At 40.3% G+C, this 20,245-nt stretch overlaps 1 protein-coding gene and 3 long non-coding RNA genes across 4 annotated transcripts; all 4 read right to left on the reverse strand.

Annotated features, from left to right (window-relative positions):
- Positions 1 to 18: 18 nt before the first annotated feature.
- LOC136956402 (mucin-2-like) lies at positions 19 to 18,631 on the reverse strand (the record flags this gene model as incomplete). Its single annotated transcript, XM_067250304.1, has 3 exons — positions 19 to 177; positions 777 to 1,161; positions 17,070 to 18,631. Coding segments are annotated over 3 exons (2,106 nt in total), but the record flags the coding sequence as incomplete, so codon positions are not given.
- Positions 1,290 to 2,084, reverse strand: LOC136956148 (uncharacterized). Its single transcript, XR_010878216.1, has 3 exons — positions 1,966 to 2,084; positions 1,488 to 1,549; positions 1,290 to 1,381 (listed from the first exon to the last, which is right to left on the reverse strand). It is a non-coding gene; the product is annotated as an uncharacterized lncRNA (long non-coding RNA).
- LOC136956146 (uncharacterized) lies at positions 3,753 to 4,999 on the reverse strand. Its single transcript, XR_010878215.1, has 3 exons — positions 4,881 to 4,999; positions 4,439 to 4,500; positions 3,753 to 4,332 (listed from the first exon to the last, which is right to left on the reverse strand). It is a non-coding gene; the product is annotated as an uncharacterized lncRNA (long non-coding RNA).
- Positions 7,142 to 7,922, reverse strand: LOC136956145 (uncharacterized). Its single transcript, XR_010878214.1, has 3 exons — positions 7,804 to 7,922; positions 7,362 to 7,423; positions 7,142 to 7,255 (listed from the first exon to the last, which is right to left on the reverse strand). It is a non-coding gene; the product is annotated as an uncharacterized lncRNA (long non-coding RNA).
- Positions 18,632 to 20,245: the final 1,614 nt, after the last annotated feature.

Genomic DNA, 20,245 nt, shown 5'->3' on the forward strand with positions numbered 1-20,245 from the left:
GCTGTGGTTGTTGCGGCACTAGCTGGGGTTGTTGTAGGAGCAGCAGTGGTTGTTGTAGGAACATCTGTTGATGTTGGAGCTGCTGTGGTGGTTGTAGGAGCCGCTGTGGTTGTTGTAGGAACATCTGTTGATGTTGGTGCTGTTGTGGTTGTTGATTGGACAGCTGTGGTTGCGGCACTAGCTGTGGTTGTTGTAGGAGCAGCAGTCGTTATTGTAGGAGCAGCTGTGGATGTTGTAGGAGCAGCTGTTGTTGTTTCTGGGGCAGCTGTGGTTGTTCCGGCACTAGCTGTGGTTGTTGTAGGAGCAGCAGTCGTTGTTGTAGGAGCAGTGGTAGTTGTTAAAGGTGCATCTGTTGGTGTTAGAGCTAATGTGGTTGTTGTCAGAGCAGCTGTTGTTGTTGTAGGAGCCGCTGTGGGTGTTGTAGGAACATCTGTTGATGTTGGTGCTCTTGTTGTTGATGGGACATCTGTGATTGCAACACTGGCTGTGGTTGTTGTTGTTGTAGGAGCAGCTGTGGATGTTGTAGGAGCAACTGTTGTTGTTTCTGGGACAGCTGTGGTTGTAGCGGCACTAGCTGTGGTTGTTGTAGGAGCAACTGTGGTTGTTGTAGGAGCTGCTGTGGTTGTTGTAGGAGCATCTGTTGATGTTGGAGCTGCTGTGGTTGTTGTTGAAGCAGCTGTGGTTGTTGTAGGAACATCTGTTGATGTTGGCACTGTTGTGGTTGTTTCTGGGACAGCTGTGGTTGTTGTAGGAGCATCTGTTGATGTTGGAGCTGCTGTGGTTGTTGTTGAAGCAGCTGTGGTTGTTGTAGGATCAGCAGTGGTTGTTGTAGGAACATCTGTTGATGTTGGCACTGTTGTGGTTGTTGCTGGGCCATTTGTGGTTGTTGTAGAAGCAGCTGTAGCAGCAGCTGTTGTTGTTTCTGGGACAGCTGTGGTTGTTGCGGCACTAGCTGTGGTTGTTGTAGGAGCCGCTGTGGTTGTTGTAGGAGCATCTGTTGATGTTGGAGCTGCTGTGGTTGTTGTTGAAGCAGCTGTGGTTGTTGTAGGAGCAGCTGTGGTTGTTGTAGGATCAGCAGTGGTTGGTGTAGGAACATCTGTTGATGTTGGCACTGTTGTGGTTGTTGCTGGGCCATTTGTGGTTGTTGTAGAAGCAGCTGTGGATGTTGTCGGAGCAGCTGTTGTTGTTTCTGGGACAGCTGTGGTTGTTGTAGGAGCATCTGTTGATGTTGGAGCTGCTGTGGTTGTTGTTGGAGCATCTGTTGATGTTGGAGCTGCTGTGGTCGTTTTTGGGACAGCTGTGGTTGTTTCTGGGACAGCTGTGGTTGTAGCGGCACTAGCCGTGGTTGTTGTAGGAGTTGTATTTTGACAGCTCCCCAAACCTATTTATAGTTGATCAATGCTGATTATTGTCAAATGTTTGAAATTGAAATTATAAACGATTTACCTCAGTTCAATGCTATAAGAATTAATTTAAAAATCACTTACTAATAATCAGAAGTAGCAAAAGCATTTTATGTCCAATCATTTTTCAAATGTTTCCTTTGATTCTGAAAATAAAAATACAAATAAATGATATGTACCTAACTTCATTGAATGAAAGAGAAATTTTGCGGTTATGTATTTGATTGTCAGTCACATAAGTCTAGTGTTTTAAGTCTTTAAAACATACAAAGACTACGTTTTTGTATTTTCAGCATAATAATATTAAACATTATCAACATTTTACAAGCATCATGTATTCCAGTAACAACATTGAAATTGCAGTCATTCAGATGTCAGTTTAAGATAGCATGGAATAGTGATCATTTATTCAACCTTTAGCTCAATATTAATTTGTATTCATTCATCTAAATACACTTTTCATATATAATTAATGCAGATGTTTTCAACATGAATTAATTTCTTTATGATCAGAATTGTAAATATTTTCTAACTATTCAGTTGAAAAGATTTGATCACTTACCAATATTAACAGGAGTTTAAATATATGAACTCAACAAATTCAGAGATGCTCTCTCGTCAACTTCTTGTCTCCCGCAGTGTTCTTCAAGTCTGTCTTGGTCACTTCAGCATGAGCTTTTATTTAGGAGGTATCCACCTGTATGACATCAGAAGACAGTTTTGTATGTAAGGGAAAAACAGGGTTGGAAATGTCATGACATACCATGCCTTTCTCTTTTCAGTGTTTTGACATCACATTATCATCATCAGTCCATCTTGACACACCAAGAAAATTCTTGGGCAAGTTGTCATTTACCAAAGTAATTGTTAAAAGCTAAATCTGTTAGATAAAAAATTGTCATGTTTCCATGTTCTACCAACAAGTTCGTGAACAACTTCTGTTAATCCTCCTGAATAATGTATTCTTCAAAAAGTTGTAACTTTGAAATTAATATTTTAAAATGTCTTAATATTCACATGGCAGATATATGCTTTGAGACAATAAGCAAGAAACATCATGTTCAAGTATTCAATTGACAACACCCTTGTTTGTTTATCACACACCCATTTTTGATACAATACAGGGCTTGGTACCTGCACCTGTGTCATATATTGTTCCTACGTACATTACATCTATTAATATCAGAACACATTTTTTATACCTTATAATTATCACAAATCACTTCCCTGAACCAAAAACACAAAGTGGAATCATTTCAAGATTTGTCAACCCAAATAATAATTTGCATCATTTTTTACTTGCAGTCCTCCACATTAGGAAGCCCAGAGGAGAAAGTTCAACAACGGACTGTTCACAAATTTGCAGGGGACAGCTCAGATTAACATTTATTTATTTTTTAGCCAAGGGCCATGAGGTTCTTTAATACAACTCCACATATACACCTATGGGCTCGTTATTGTACATTTGGATTGGTTCTGTTTCTATCTGTTCTGTTTCTAACGCTCTTCACTGGTTTACAACAAAATAATTTCACATAACTTAATTAGTTTTTGTATCCTGACATAATTTCAATCACCAGGCTAAGACTGTAACACAGAGTAAACGCTGGTTTGCGTATAACAGTTTGAAACTGCCGGAGTCCAGCTCTCAACCTTAAGCTCTCTGCTCCACGTCAAACTCCCGTCTGTGATTCGACTGGGCTTTGAACTCATCCTCTCACATTTAGCTGATGAGTGGCAGCGACGGCTCTACACAACTGACTGGAAGGTGGGAAGGAGAAGAATCTCCCATCAATGACAAACTCCTTTTCCTGCTGGGGCCGCTGTCCACGGTGCTGATGGCGGCTCGGTTCTCACAATGCTCCTGGGTTGTAGCACTAAATTAATCTGATTATCTCCACCTAGTCGGTTGCCAGGCTCTCTCTCCCATGTCTGTCTCTGTCTGAGTGTTTACATGTGTGGGTGGGACTTCAGGCTCCAGTGCCATCCAGATTACAACATCCACTCCACCTGCTCTGTGTACACACCTGTGAATCATCTTCCCATCACAATGCAGTACTTCTAACTCAGCTTGTGATTTACTCATTCCCAGATTGTTGTTTTGTACTTCCGCGTCAGTTTTTCTCTCGGCCGCTTTGTTTTGATTCTGATATCTCTCTCCTGTTGTTTAGTTACCACTCCCCGTTTTCAATCTGACCTGCCCTGCCTGTTACCCTACCCTGCCCTGCCATCCTAAACCCTTACTCCTTCATTGAATCTGTATGAGTCTGGAGTCTGTGTCTTGTGCTTGGGTTTACTAGCTCTGACCATAGCACAGAGTATGAAAGAAAGATGGAGGACCAATACATGTAAATGCAAAGTAACATTTTATTAAGTGAACAGTAAATTAACATTCATTTAATGGGACTAAAGAACAAATGAATACAAAACACTACTAGTTACAGTGAAATAAAAGTGCATTAGGGCAAAGGTACTAGAAAAACCTGAAACATGTGAAACATCAACAGTAAATCCAGTCTTGAATGCGCTGAGCAAGGTTTATGCTATATCATAAATGTAATAAAAGTACTATAAAACACAAGCCACTTTTGGAGAAACTCATTCTAGAAAAGTGTTTGAATGATTAAAGCTACACAGATTGTGAGAATACTAAACATGTAGCTGATGCCAGTTGAGGCTGAAACTGGGGTTGTCTTGACAACCACAGTTGTTGTAGGCCCAGCTGTGGTTGTTGTAGGAGCAGCTGTGGTTGTTGTAGGAGCAGCTGTGGTTGTTGTAGGAGCATCTGTTGATGTTGGAGCTGCTGTGGTTGTTTCTGGGACAGCTGTGGTTGTTTCTGGGACAGCTGTGGTTGTTTCTGGGACAGCTGTGGTTGTTGCGGCACTAGCTGTGGTTGTTGTAGGAGTTGTATTTTGACAGCTCCCCAAACCTATTTAAAGTTGATCAATGCTGATTATTGTCAAATGTTTGAAGTTGAAAATATAAATGATTTACTTCAGTTCAATGCTATTAGAATACATTTAAAAATCACTTACTAATAATCAGAAGTAGCAGAAGCATTTTATGTCCAATCATTTTTCAAATGTTTCCTTCGATTCTGAAAATAAAAATAAATGATGTGTACTTAACTTCATTGAATAAAAGAGAAATGTTGCAGTTATGTATTTGATTGTCATTCACATAAGTCTAGTGTTTCTTTGTATTTTCAGCATAATAATATTAAACATTATCAACATTTTACAAGCATCATGTATTCCAGTCACAACATTGAAATTGCAGTCATTCAGATGTCAGTTTAAGATAGCATGGAATAGTGATCATTTATTCAACCTTAGCTCAATATTAATTTGTATTCATTCATCTAAATACACTTTTCATATATAATTAATGCAGATGTTTTCAACATGAATTAATTTCTTTATGATCAGAATTGTAAATATTTTCTAACTATTCAGTTTAAAAGATTTAAACACTTACCAATATTAACAGGAGTTAAAATATTCACTCAACAAATTCAGAGATTCTCTCTCGTCAACTTCTTCTCTCCAGCAGTGTTCTTCAAGTCTGTCTTGGTCTCTTCAGCATGAGCTTTTATTGAGGAGGTATCCACCTGCATGACATCAGAAGAGAGTTTTGTATGTAGGGGAAAAACAGGGTGGAAATGTCATGACATACCATGCATTTCCCTCTTCCGTGTTGTGACATCACATTATCATCATCAGTCCATCTTGACACACCAAGAAAATTCTTTGGCAATTTGTCATTTACCAAAGTAATTGTTAAAAGCTATATCTGTTAGATTAAAATGGTAATGTTTCCAAGTTGTACCAACATGTTATTGAACAACTACTGTTAATCCTCCTGAATAATGTATTCTTTGAAACATGCTCACTTCAAAATGAATATTTGAAGTACGCAGTTCAGGACATTTCTTAGTATGCACATGACAGAAATATGCTTTGAGGCAATAAGCAAGAAACGTCACGTTAAAGTATTCAATTGGACACACCCTTGTTTGTTGATCACACACCCATTTCTGGCACAATACAGTGCTTGTTACCTGCACCTGTGTCATATCTTGTCACTCTTCCTACGTATGTAACATCTATTAATATCAGACAAAATTTCAAAACCTTATAATCATCACTAATCACTTCCCTGAACCAAAAACACAAAGTGGAATCATTTCAAGATATGTCAACCCAAATAATAACTTGCATAATTTTTTACTTGCGGCTCTTCACATTAGGAGGAGCAAGTTCAGCAACAGACTGTTCAAACATTTTCAGTGGTTAGCTCAAATAAACATGTATTTATTTTTTTGCCAAGGGCCATGAGGTTCTTTAATACAACTCCACATATACACCTATGAGCTTGTTATTGTACATTTGGATTGGTTCTGTTTCTATCTGTTCTGTTTCTAACGCTCTTCACTGGTTTACAACAAAATAATTTCACAAAACTTAATTAGTTTTTGTATCCTGACATAATTTCAATCACCAGGCTAAGACTTTAACACAGAGTAAACGCTGGTTTGCGTATAACAGTTTGAAACTGCCGGAGTCCAGCTCTCAACCTTAAGCTCTCTGATCCACGTCAAACTCCCGTCTGTGATTCGACTGGGCTTTGAACTCATCCTCTCTCAATTAGCTGATGAGTGGCAGCGACGGCTCTACACAACTGACTGGAAGGTGGGAAGGAGAAGAATCTCCCATCAATGACAAACTCCTTTTCCTGCTGGGGCCGCTGTCCGCGGTGCTGATGGCGGCTCGGTTCTCACAATGCTCCTGGGTTGTAGCACTAAATTAATCTGATTATCTCCACCTAGTCGGTTGCCAGGCTCTCTCTCCCATGTCTGTCTCTGTCTGAGTGTTTACATGTGTGGGTGGGACTTCAGGCTCCAGTGCCATCCAGATTACAACATCCACTCCACCTGCTCTGTGTACACACCTGTGAATCATCTTCCCATCACAATGCAGTACTTCTAACTCAGCTTGTGATTTACTCATTCCCAGATTGTTGTTTTGTACTTCCGCGTCAGTTTTTCTCTCGGCCGCTTTGTTTTGATTCTGATATCTCTCTCCTGTTGTTTAGTTACCACTCCCCGTTTTCAATCTGACCTGCCCTGCCTGTTACCCTACCCTGCCCTGCCATCCTAAACCCTTACTCCTTCATTGAATCTGTATGAGTCTGGAGTCTGTGTCTTGTGCTTGGGTTTACTAGCTCTGACCATAGCACAGAGTATGAAAGAAAGATGGAGGACCAATACATGTAAATGCAAAGTAACATTTTATTAAGTGAACAGTAAATTAACATTCATTTAATGGGACTAAAGAACAAATGAATACAAAACACTACTAGTTACAGTGAAATAAAAGTGCATTAGGGCAAAGGTACTAGAAAAACCTGAAACATGTGAAACATCAACAGTAAATCCAGTCTTGAATGCGCTGAGCAAGGTTTATGCTATATCATAAATGTAATAAAAGTACTATAAAACACAAGCCACTTTTGGAGAAACTCATTCTAGAAAAGTGTTTGAATGATTAAAGCTACACAGATTGTGAGAATACTAAACATGTAGCTGATGCCAGTTGAGGCTGAAACTGGGGTTGTCTTGACAACCACAGTTGTTGTAGGCCCAGCTGTGGTTGTTGTAGGAGCAGCTGTGGTTGTTGTAGGAGCAGCTGTGGTTGTTGTAGGAGCATCTGTTGATGTTGGAGCTGCTGTGGTTGTTTCTGGGACAGCTGTGGTTGTTTCTGGGACAGCTGTGGTTGTTTCTGGGACAGCTGTGGTTGTTGCGGCACTAGCTGTGGTTGTTGTAGGAGTTGTATTTTGACAGCTCCCCAAACCTATTTAAAGTTGATCAATGCTGATTATTGTCAAATGTTTGAAGTTGAAAATATAAATGATTTACTTCAGTTCAATGCTATTAGAATACATTTAAAAATCACTTACTAATAATCAGAAGTAGCAGAAGCATTTTATGTCCAATCATTTTTCAAATGTTTCCTTCGATTCTGAAAATAAAAATAAATGATGTGTACTTAACTTCATTGAATAAAAGAGAAATGTTGCAGTTATGTATTTGATTGTCATTCACATAAGTCTAGTGTTTCTTTGTATTTTCAGCATAATAATATTAAACATTATCAACATTTTACAAGCATCATGTATTCCAGTCACAACATTGAAATTGCAGTCATTCAGATGTCAGTTTAAGATAGCATGGAATAGTGATCATTTATTCAACCTTAGCTCAATATTAATTTGTATTCATTCATCTAAATACACTTTTCATATATAATTAATGCAGATGTTTTCAACATGAATTAATTTCTTTATGATCAGAATTGTAAATATTTTCTAACTATTCAGTTTAAAAGATTTAAACACTTACCAATATTAACAGGAGTTAAAATATTCACTCAACAAATTCAGAGATTCTCTCTCGTCAACTTCTTCTCTCCAGCAGTGTTCTTCAAGTCTGTCTTGGTCTCTTCAGCATGAGCTTTTATTGAGGAGGTATCCACCTGCATGACATCAGAAGAGAGTTTTGTATGTAGGGGAAAAACAGGGTGGAAATGTCATGACATACCATGCATTTCCCTCTTCCGTGTTGTGACATCACATTATCATCATCAGTCCATCTTGACACACCAAGAAAATTCTTTGGCAATTTGTCATTTACCAAAGTAATTGTTAAAAGCTATATCTGTTAGATTAAAATGGTAATGTTTCCAAGTTGTACCAACATGTTATTGAACAACTACTGTTAATCCTCCTGAATAATGTATTCTTTGAAACATGCTCACTTCAAAATGAATATTTGAAGTACGCAGTTCAGGACATTTCTTAGTATGCACATGACAGAAATATGCTTTGAGGCAATAAGCAAGAAACGTCACGTTAAAGTATTCAATTGGACACACCCTTGTTTGTTGATCACACACCCATTTCTGGCACAATACAGTGCTTGTTACCTGCACCTGTGTCATATCTTGTCACTCTTCCTACGTATGTAACATCTATTAATATCAGACAAAATTTCAAAACCTTATAATCATCACTAATCACTTCCCTGAACCAAAAACACAAAGTGGAATCATTTCAAGATATGTCAACCCAAATAATAACTTGCATAATTTTTTACTTGCGGCTCTTCACATTAGGAGGAGCAAGTTCAGCAACAGACTGTTCAAACATTTTCAGTGGTTAGCTCAAATAAACATGTATTTATTTTTTTGCCAAGGGCCATGAGGTTCTTTAATACAACTCCACATATACACCTATGAGCTTGTTATTGTACATTTGGATTGGTTCTGTTTCTATCTGTTCTGTTTCTAACGCTCTTCACTGGTTTACAACAAAATAATTTCACAAAACTTAATTAGTTTTTGTATCCTGACATAATTTCAATCACCAGGCTAAGACTTTAACACAGAGTAAACGCTGGTTTGCGTATAACAGTTTGAAACTGCCGGAGTCCAGCTCTCAACCTTAAGCTCTCTGATCCACGTCAAACTCCCGTCTGTGATTCGACTGGGCTTTGAACTCATCCTCTCTCAATTAGCTGATGAGTGGCAGCGACGGCTCTACACAACTGACTGGAAGGTGGGAAGGAGAAGAATCTCCCATCAATGACAAACTCCTTTTCCTGCTGGGGCCGCTGTCCGCGGTGCTGATGGCGGCTCGGTTCTCACAATGCTCCTGGGTTGTAGCACTAAATTAATCTGATTATCTCCACCTAGTCGGTTGCCAGGCTCTCTCTCCCATGTCTGTCTCTGTCTGAGTGTTTACATGTGTGGGTGGGACTTCAGGCTCCAGTGCCATCCAGATTACAACATCCACTCCACCTGCTCTGTGTACACACCTGTGAATCATCTTCCCATCACAATGCAGTACTTCTAACTCAGCTTGTGATTTACTCATTCCCAGATTGTTGTTTTGTACTTCCGCGTCAGTTTTTCTCTCGGCCGCTTTGTTTTGATTCTGATATCTCTCTCCTGTTGTTTAGTTACCACTCCCCGTTTTCAATCTGACCTGCCCTGCCTGTTACCCTACCCTGCCCTGCCATCCTAAACCCTTACTCCTTCATTGAATCTGTATGAGTCTGGAGTCTGTGTCTTGTGCTTGGGTTTACTAGCTCTGACCATAGCACAGAGTATGAAAGAAAGATGGAGGACCAATACATGTAAATGCAAAGTAACATTTTATTAAGTGAACAGTAAATTAACATTCATTTAATGGGACTAAAGAACAAATGAATACAAAACACTACTAGTTACAGTGAAATAAAAGTGCATTAGGGCAAAGGTACTAGAAAAACCTGAAACATGTGAAACATCAACAGTAAATCCAGTCTTGAATGCGCTGAGCAAGGTTTATGCTATATCATAAATGTAATAAAAGTACTATAAAACACAAGCCACTTTTGGAGAAACTCATTCTAGAAAAGTGTTTGAATGATTAAAGCTACACAGATTGTGAGAATACTAAACTTGTAGCTGATGCCAGTTGAGGCTGAAACTGGGGTTGTCTTGACAACCACAGTTGTTGTAGGCCCAGCTGTGGTTGTTGTAGGAGCAGCTGTGGTTGTTGTAGGAGCAGCTGTGGTTGTTGTAGGAGCATCTGTTGATGTTGGAGCTGCTGTGGTTGTTGTAGGAGCATCTGTTGATGTTGGAGCTGCTGTGGTTGTTGTAGGAGCATCTGTTGATGTTGGAGCTGCTGTGGTTGTTGTAGGAGCATCTGTTGATGTTGGAGCTGCTGTGGTTGTTGTAGGAGAATCTGTTGATGTTGGAGCTGCTGTGGTTGTTGTAGGAGCATCTGTTGATGTTGGAGCTGCTGTCGTTGTTTCTGGGACAGCTGTGGTTGTTTCTGGGACAGCTGTGGTTGTTGTAGGAGCAGCTGTGGTTGTTGTAGGAGCAGCTGTGGTTGTTGTAGGAGCATCTGTTGATGTTGGAGCTGCTGTGGTTGTTGTAGGAGCATCTGTTGATGTTGGAGCTGCTGTGGTTGTTGTAGGAGCATCTGTTGATGTTGGAGCTGCTGTGGTTGTTGTAGGAGCATCTGTTGATGTTGGAGCTGCTGTGGTTGTTGTAGGAGAATCTGTTGATGTTGGAGCTGCTGTGGTTGTTGTAGGAGCATCTGTTGATGTTGGAGCTGCTGTCGTTGTTTCTGGGACAGCTGTGGTTGTTTCTGGGACAGCTGTGGTTGTTGTAGGAGCAGCTGTGGTTGTTGTAGGAGCAGCTGTGGTTGTTGTAGGAGCATCTGTTGATGTTGGAGCTGCTGTGGTTGTTGTAGGAGCATCTGTTGATGTTGGAGCTGCTGTGGTTGTTGTAGGAGCATCTGTTGATGTTGGAGCTGCTGTGGTTGTTGTAGGAGCATCTGTTGATGTTGGAGCTGCTGTGGTTGTTGTAGGAGAATCTGTTGATGTTGGAGCTGCTGTGGTTGTTGTAGGAGCATCTGTTGATGTTGGAGCTGCTGTCGTTGTTTCTGGGACAGCTGTGGTTGTTTCTGGGACAGCTGTGGTTGTTGTAGGAGCAGCTGTGGTTGTTGTAGGAGCAGCTGTGGTTGTTGTAGGAGCATCTGTTGATGTTGGAGCTGCTGTGGTTGTTGTAGGAGCATCTGTTGATGTTGGAGCTGCTGTGGTTGTTGTAGGAGCATCTGTTGATGTTGGAGCTGCTGTGGTTGTTGTAGGAGCATCTGTTGATGTTGGAGCTGCTGTGGTTGTTGTAGGAGAATCTGTTGATGTTGGAGCTGCTGTGGTTGTTGTAGGAGCATCTGTTGATGTTGGAGCTGCTGTCGTTGTTTCTGGGACAGCTGTGGTTGTTTCTGGGACAGCTGTGGTTGTTGCGGCACTAGCTGTGGTTGTTGTAGGAGTTGTATTTTGACAGCTCCCCAAACCTATTTAAAGTTGATCAATGCTGATTATTGTCAAATGTTTGAAGTTGAAAATATAAATGATTTACTTCAGTTCAATGCTATTAGAATACATTTAAAAATCACTTACTAATAATCAGAAGTAGCAGAAGCATTTTATGTCCAATCATTTTTCAAATGTTTCCTTCGATTCTGAAAATAAAAATAAATGATGTGTACTTAACTTCATTGAATAAAAGAGAAATGTTGCAGTTATGTATTTGATTGTCATTCACATAAGTCTAGTGTTTCTTTGTATTTTCAGCATAATAATATTAAACATTATCAACATTTTACAAGCATCATGTATTCCAGTCACAACATTGAAATTGCAGTCATTCAGATGTCAGTTTAAGATAGCATGGAATAGTGATCATTTATTCAACCTTAGCTCAATATTAATTTGTTTTCATTCATCTAAATACACTTTTCATATATAATTAATGCAGATGTTTTCAACATGAATTAATTTCTTTATGATCAGAATTGTAAATATTTTCTAACTATTCAGTTGAAAAGATTTGATCACTTACCAATATTAACAGGAGTTTAAATATATGAACTCAACAAATTCAGAGATGCTCTCTCGTCAACTTCTTGTCTCCCGCAGTGTTCTTCAAGTCTGTCTTGGTCACTTCAGCATGAGCTTTTATTTAGGAGGTATCCACCTGTATGACATCAGAAGACAGTTTTGTATGTAAGGGAAAAACAGGGTTGGAAATGTCATGACATACCATGCCTTTCTCTTTTCAGTGTTTTGACATCACATTATCATCATCAGTCCATCTTGACACACCAAGAAAATTCTTGGGCAAGTTGTCATTTACCAAAGTAATTGTTAAAAGCTAAATCTGTTAGATAAAAAATTGTCATGTTTCCATGTTCTACCAACAAGTTCGTGAACAACTTCTGTTAATCCTCCTGAATAATGTATTCTTTGAAACATGCTCACTTCAAAATGAATATTTGAAGTACGCAGTTCAGGACATTTCTTAGTATGCACATGACAGAAAAATGCTTTGAGGCAATAAGAAAGAAACGTCACGTTAAAGTATTCAATTGGACACACCCTTGTTTGTTTATCACACACCCATTTCTGATACAATAGGCCTACAGTTTTTATTTCCTGCACCTGTGTCATATCTTGTCACTCTTCCTACGTATGTAACATCTATTAATATCAGACAAGAATTATATACCTTATAATTATCACTAATCACTTCCCTGAACCAAAAACACAAAGTGGAATAATTTCAAGATTTGTCAACCCAAATAATAACCTGCATAATTTTGTACTTGCGGCTCTACACATTAGGAGGAGCAAATTCAGCAACAGACTGTTCAAAAATGTTCAGTGGTTAGCTCAAATAAACATTATTTTATTTTTTTGCCAAGGGCCATGAGGTTCTTTAATACTTCTCCACATATACACCTATGGGCTCGTTATTGTACATTTGGATTGGTATTGTTTCTATTGGAACGCTCTTCACTTGTTTACAACAAAATCATTTCACCTAACTTAATTAGTTTTTGTATTCTGACATAATTTCAATCTCTGGATGTTCTATAACAATAGACAATATTTTTATAAATACCTCTATCATAAATACCTCTATCATATCTGACACCAAAGTGCCTAATGTCAGCTTTTGTTATGGTACTAGACAGATCTCAATTACATTCATTTCAAAGAAACAGTGCCTCTTTTCATTTACTATTTAATTCCTGCTATCGTATTGTCTTTGTGTGCTAATCATGTTAAAAAAAATTCTGTAAGGGAGTTAACTGTCAGGATCAATGAAAGTGAAAAGAAAAAAGTAAGGTCCATTTACTGTTTAAATGCTATTTAGTGCAGACTTACAAGCTATGTAAAAGTTTTGTATGTGTTGTTTGCATAAATTATGTTATTTGCCTCATAAATGGAAACTGTACTTCCCTTTATGCTTTTCTTTACACATTAAAGTTGCAAAACCAGACTGTAAATCAAACCTTAGGTACATTTTAAAGCCATCTGCAAATGTACTGTAAAGATGAGGACTTGCTGGTGTGTTTGTCCCTGACACTAACTGTTTTAATTTGATGGCAAGGAATAAACCTGTTGATAATAATTCACTTCAACTTTGAATGTGTCATTACTTTGCATCCATCATTACCATCATTATTTTATACTCAAGAGCTAAACAAACAATGATATCTGTCATTAGTAATAAAGTCCTTTATTAAGCCATCTTCCTTTATTCAGCTGTTGAACCGCTACTAAGACTTACAGGACTGAGAGTTTAATCGCAACAAAACTGCCCAAACGAGAATGTAGTGACTTTTTGAGTTAGGCTTCTAACAGATGATGATGCCCTTACTTAAATATCAACTCCGAGGCCTCACAAAAGCTGATGTTAATGTGAATTTAATAGCCATTGAGATAACCACGGAACCTTTCGGTCAGAGCCATACACAACAAAGGCCAGCTTTACCTTTTTAGAAGCATCTTTATTAGTAAAATAATGTTTTCAGCAAACGTAGGAAAGAAAACAGTAGCAAAAACATTTTAGGATATCATCCGGGAGGACTTCACTTGTCTGTCCGCAGGGCTAAGACTGTAACACAGAGTAAACGCTGGTTTGCGTATAACAGGTTGATGCTGCCGGAGTCCGGCTCTCAATCTTATGCTCTCTGCTCCACGTCAAATTCCCTTATGTGATTTCTCCTGGGCTTTGAACTCATCCTCTCTCAATTGGCTGATGAGTGGCAGCGACAGCTCTACACAACTGACTGGAAGGTGGGAAGGAGAAGAATCTCCCATCAATGAGAAGTCCCTTTTCCTGCTGGGGCCGCTGTCCACGGTGCTGATGGTGGGTCTGTCCTCACAATGCTCATGGGTTTTAGCACTGAATCACTGTTTATCCTAACACCATTACTCCTTCATTGAATCTATACGAGTCTGGAGTCAGTGTCTTGTGCTTGGGTTTACTAGCTCTGACCATAGCACAAGTGTGAAAGGAAAATTGAGGACAAATACATCTAAATTCAAAGTAACATTTTATTAAGTGAATTGTAAATTAACATTCATTCAATAAGAATAAAGAACCAATGAATACAAAATACTCCTAGTTAAGAAGACAGTCGCAGTGAAATCAAACTAGATGGCAAGAGCACACACATTCATTTGGTTAAAAAGATGCGCAACTTTCTTTGGAAAACACACTAATCATTTTAGTTGTAAAGTGCATTAGGGTACAGCACAGGGACTAGAAAAACCTGAAACATGTCAAACATCAACAGTAAAGGCAGTCTAAATGCACTGAGCAAGGTTTATGCTATACCATAAATGTAACATTGTGCTTTTTGAAAGCATTCTAATTGATAAATACATTAAATAATTACTTAAAATAAATGATATAAATTACTATACAAGTATTATAAAACACATGCCACTTTTGGAGAAACTCATCCTAGAAAAGTGTTTGGATGATTAAAGCTACACAGATTGTGAGAATACTAAACTGGTAGCTGATGCCAGTTGAGGCTGAAACTGTGGTTGTCTTGACAACAGCAGTAGTTGTTTTTGTGGTACCAGCAGTAGTTTTTTTTGTGGTACTGGTTGTTGTTTTTGAGGCACCTGTTGTTGTGGAAACTACTGTGGATGATGAAGAAGCAGCTGTTGCTGTTATAGGGTGAGATGTACTTGTCGTAGGAAGACCTTTAGTTGTAGTAGCAACTGGGGTTGATGTTGCAGCATCTGTGGTTTTGGAAGTAACAGTGGCAGTAGAAGAAGTTGCGGTTATTGTGCCACCAGCTGTGGTTGAAGAAGAAGTTTTTGTTGTGGCACCTGCAGCATTTGTTGTGGCACCGGCTGTTGTTGTGGAACCTCCAGCTGTTTCTGTTGTGGTAGATGCGGTTGATGTTACAGATGCAACTGTGGCTGTTGTAGGGACAGCTGTGGTTGTGATAGGAAAAGCTGTGGTGATTGTAATAGACGCTGTGGTTGCTGTGGCACCAGCTGTGGCTGTTGTAGGGACAGCTGTGGTTGTGATAGGAGCAGCTGTGGGTGTTGTAGCACCAACTGTGGCTGTTGTAGGGACAGCTGTGGTTGTGATAGGAGCAGCTGTGGGTGTTGTGGCACCAACTGTGGCTGTTGTAGGGACAGCTGCGGTTGTTGCAGAAGCAGATGTGGTTGCTGTAGTAGCAGCAGTGGCTGTTGTAGGAGCAGATGTGGTTGTTGTAAGAACATTTGTTGATGTTGGACCTGCTGGGTCTGTTGCTGGGACAGATGTGGTTGTTGTTGGAGCGGCAGTGGTTGTTGTAGGAACAGCTGTGGTTGCTGTAGAAATGGCTGTGGTTGTTGGAGAAGCAACTGTGTTTGTAGTAGGAGCAGTTGTGGTTGTTGCAGCACTTGCTATGGTTGTTGTAGGAGCAGCAGTGGTTGTTGTAGGAAAAGCAGTGGTTGTTGTAGGAATAGCTGTAGTTGTTGTAGGAGCAGCTGTGGTTGTTGTAGAGGCAGCTGTGGTTGTTGAAGGAGCAGCTGTCGTTGTAGTAGGTAAAGCTGTGGTTGTTGTAGAAGCAGTTGTGGTTAGTATGGCAGCAGCTAAGGTTGTTGTAGCAGCAGCTGTGGTTGCTGTAGGTACAAATGTGGTTGTTGTGGCACTAGCTGTGGTTGTTGTAGGAGTTGCTGTGGTTGTTGTAGGAACATTTGTTGATGGTGGCGCTGTTATGGTTATTGATGGGTCAGCTGTGGTTGTTGCGGCACTAGCTGTGGTTGTTGTAGGGTCAGCAGTGGTGGTTGTAGGAACATCTGTTGATTTTGGTACTGTTGTGGTTGTTGCTGGGACACCTGTGGTTGTTGTAGGAACATCTGTTGATGTTGGAGCTGCTGTGGTTGTTGTAGAAGCAGCTGTGGTTGTTGTAGGAGCAGCAGTGGTTGTTGAACGCATATCTGTTGATGTTTGCACTGTTGTGGTTGTTGCTGGGATAGCTGTGGTTGTTGTAGGACCAGCTGTGGTTGTTGTCAGAGCAGCTGTGGTTGTTGTAGGAACCGATGTGGTTGTTATAGGAACATCTGTTGATGTTGGTGCTGTTGTGGTTGTTGATGGTACAGCTGTGGGTGCGGCACCAGCTATAGTTGTTGTTGTAGGAGCAGCTGTGGATGTTGTAGAAGCAGCTGTTGATGTTTGCACTGTTGTGGTTGTTGCTGGGACAGCTGTGGTTGATGTAGGACCAGCTGTGGTTGTTGTAGGTGCATCTGTTGATGTTGGAGCTGCTGTGGGTGTTGTAGGACTATCTGTTGATGTTAGTGCTGTTGTGGTTGATGCTGGGACATGTGTGGTTGTTGTAGGAGCAGCTGTGGATGTTGTAGAAGCAGCTGTTGTTGTTTCTGGGACAGCTGTGGTTGTTGCGGCACTAGCTGCGGTTGTTGTAGGAGCAGCAGTGGTTGTTGTAGGTGCATCTGTTGATGTTGGCACTGTTGTGGTTGTTGCTGGGACAGCTGTGGTTGTTGTAGGAGCAGCTGTGGTTGTTGTAGGTGCATCTGTTGATGTTGGAGCTGCTGTGGGTGTTGTAGGAACATCTGTTGATGTTGGTGCTGTTGTGGTTGTTGTAGAAGCAGCTGTGGTTGTTGTAGGACCAGCTGTGGTTGTTGTAGGAGCAGCTGTGGTTGTTGTAGGAGCATCTGTTGATGTTGGAGCTGCTGTGGGTGTTGTAGGACTATCTGTTGATGTTAGTGCTGTTGTGGTTGATGCTGGGACATGTGTGGTTGATGTAGGAGCAGCTGTTGTTGTTTCTGGGACAGCTGTGGTTGTTGCGGCACTAGCTGTGGTTATTGTAGGAGCAGCAGTGGTTGTTGTAGGTGCATCTGCTGATGTTAGAGCTAATGTGGTTGTTGTCAGAGCAGCTGTGCTTGTTGTAGGAGCTGCTGTGGTTGTTATAGAAACATCTGTTGATGTTGGCACTGTTGGGGTTGTTGCTGGGACAACTGTGGTTGTTGGACCAGCTGTGGTTGTTGTAGGAGCAGCTGTGGTTGTTGTAGGTGCATCTGTTGATGTTGGAGCTGCTGTGGGTGTTGTAGGACTATCTGTTGATGTTAGTGCTGTTGTGGTTGATGCTGGGACATGTGTGGTTGTTGTAGGAGCAGCTGTGGATGTTGTAGAAGCAGCTGTTGTTGTTTCTGGGACAGCTGTGGTTGTTGCGGCACTAGCTGCGGTTGTTGTAGGAGCAGCAGTGGTTGTTGTAGGTGCATCTGTTGATGTTGGCACTGTTGTGGTTGTTGCTGGGACAGCTGTGGTTGTTGTAGGAGCAGCTGTGGTTGTTGTAGGTGCATCTGTTGATGTTGGAGCTGCTGTGGGTGTTGTAGGAACATCTGTTGATGTTGGTGCTGTTGTGGTTGTTGTAGAAGCAGCTGTGGTTGTTGTAGGACCAGCTGTGGTTGTTGTAGGAGCAGCTGTGGTTGTTGTAGGAGCATCTGTTGATGTTGGAGCTGCTGTGGGTGTTGTAGGACTATCTGTTGATGTTAGTGCTGTTGTGGTTGATGCTGGGACATGTGTGGTTGATGTAGGAGCAGCTGTTGTTGTTTCTGGGACAGCTGTGGTTGTTGCGGCACTAGCTGTGGTTATTGTAGGAGCAGCAGTGGTTGTTGTAGGTGCATCTGCTGATGTTAGAGCTAATGTGGTTGTTGTCAGAGCAGCTGTGCTTGTTGTAGGAGCTGCTGTGGTTGTTATAGAAACATCTGTTGATGTTGGCACTGTTGTGGTTGTTGCTGGGACAACTGTGGTTGTTGGACCAGCTGTGGTTGTTGTAGGAGCAGCTGTGGTTGTTGTAGGTGCATTTGTTGATGTTGGAGCTGCTGTGGGTGTTGTAGGAGCATCTGTTGATGTTGGTGCTGTTGTGGTTGTTGTAGGAGCAGCAGTGGTTGTTGTAGGAGCCGCTGTGGTTGTTGCAGAATCAGCTGTGGTTGTTGTAGGAGAAGCAGTAGTTGTTGTAGGTACATCTGCTGATGTTAGAGCTAATGTGGTTGTTGCCAGAGCAGCTGTGGTTGTTGTAGGAGCTGCCGTGGTTGTTGATGGGACATCTGTGGTTGTGGCACTGGCTGTGGTTGTTGTAGGACCAGCTGTGGTTATTGTAGGAGCAGCTGTGGTTGTTGTAGGTGCATCTGTTGATGTTGGAGCTGCTGTGGGTGTTGTAGGACTATCTGTTGATGTTAGTGCTGTTGTGGTTGATGCTGGGACATTTGTGGTTGTTGTAGGAGCATCTGTGGATGTTGTAGGAGCAGCTGTTGTTGTTTCTGGGACAGCTGTGGTTGTTGCGGCACTAGCTGTGGTTATTTAAAGTTGTATAAAGATAAAGGTATTTAAAGTTGATCAATGCTGATTATTGTCAAATGTTTGAAATTGAACATATAAATGATAAATGATCAGTTCAATGCCATTAGAATAATTTAAAAAATCACTTACCAATAATCAGAAGTAGCAGAAGCATTTTCTGTCCAATCATTTTTCAATTGTTTCCTTCGATTATGAAAATAAATAAATACATGAATGATGTGTACTTAACTTCATTGAATTGAAGAGACATTAGGCAGTTATGTATTTGATTGTCAGTCACATAAGTCTATTGTTTCTTTGTATTTTCAGCATAATAATATTAAACATTATCAACATTTTACAAGCATCATGTATTCCAGTAACAACATTGAAATTGCAGTCATTCAGATGTCAGTTAAGGATAGCTAAACTATTCAGTTTAAAACATTTGAACACTTACCAATATTAACAGGAGTTAAAATATTCACTCAACAAATTCAGAGATTCTCTCTCGTCAACTTCTTCTCTCCAGCAGTGTTCTTCAAGTCTGTCTTGGTCTCTTCAGCATGAGCTTTTATTGAGGAGGTATCCACCTGTATGACATCAGAAGAGAGTTTTGTATGTAAGGGAAAAACAGGGTGGAAATGTCATGACATACCATGCCTTTCTCTTTTCAGTGTTGTGACATCACATTATCATCATCAGTCCATTTTGATACACAAAGAAAATTATTGGGCAAGTTGTTATTTACCAAAGTCATTGTTACAGTAAAAGTTGCTATGCCTAACCCCACCTCTACGGGGGGGGGGGGGTTAGGCAAAGTAAAGGCGTCACCAGAACGAGGTGGGAAGGATTTCACTAATCACTGTGTTTGTATCCTGAAGTTCCGGATTGAGGCTACAAGAGAGAGGAAGAGAGGAACGAAGAGGGAGGAAGGGGATGAACCTGTTAAATTATGTGTCCCCTAAAAATGCTGTGTATTGAATGAAGAATGCACCAAAATCTATTTTTTACTTTATTTCGAGCCTTGTCTCTGGTTTCTTTTATTGTTATGCCGTCACAGTTGAGACGGAATATAGTGGAAGACATACAAACGCTCACAAAAGCTAGATCTTTTCGATAAAAAATTGTCATGTTTCCATGTTGTACCAACAAGCTATTGAACAACTACTGTTAATGGTCCTGAATAATGTAGTCTTCGAAAAATTGTAACTTTTAAATGAATGTTTGAAGTATGCAGTTCATAACATTTCTTAATATTCACATGACAAAAATATGCTTTGAGACAATAAGCAAGAAACATCATGTCAAGTATTCAATTGGCAACACCCTTGTTTGTTTATCACACACCCATTTCTGATACAATACAGTGCTTGTTACCTGCACCTGTGTCATATCTTGTCACTCTTCCTACGTATGTAACATCTATTAATATCAGACCACATTTTTATACCATATAATCATCACTAATCACTTCCCTGAACCAAAAACACAAAGTGGAATCATTTCAAGATATGTCAACCCAAATAGTAACTTGCATCATTTTTTTACTTGCAGCTCTTCACATTAGGAGGAGCAAGTTCAGCAACAGACTGTTCAAATATTTTCAGTGGTTAGCTCAATAAACATAATTAT

Source organism: Osmerus mordax, chromosome 14 (genome assembly GCF_038355195.1).
Source record: "Osmerus mordax isolate fOsmMor3 chromosome 14, fOsmMor3.pri, whole genome shotgun sequence".
Classification (NCBI taxonomy): domain Eukaryota; kingdom Metazoa; phylum Chordata; class Actinopteri; order Osmeriformes; family Osmeridae; genus Osmerus; species Osmerus mordax.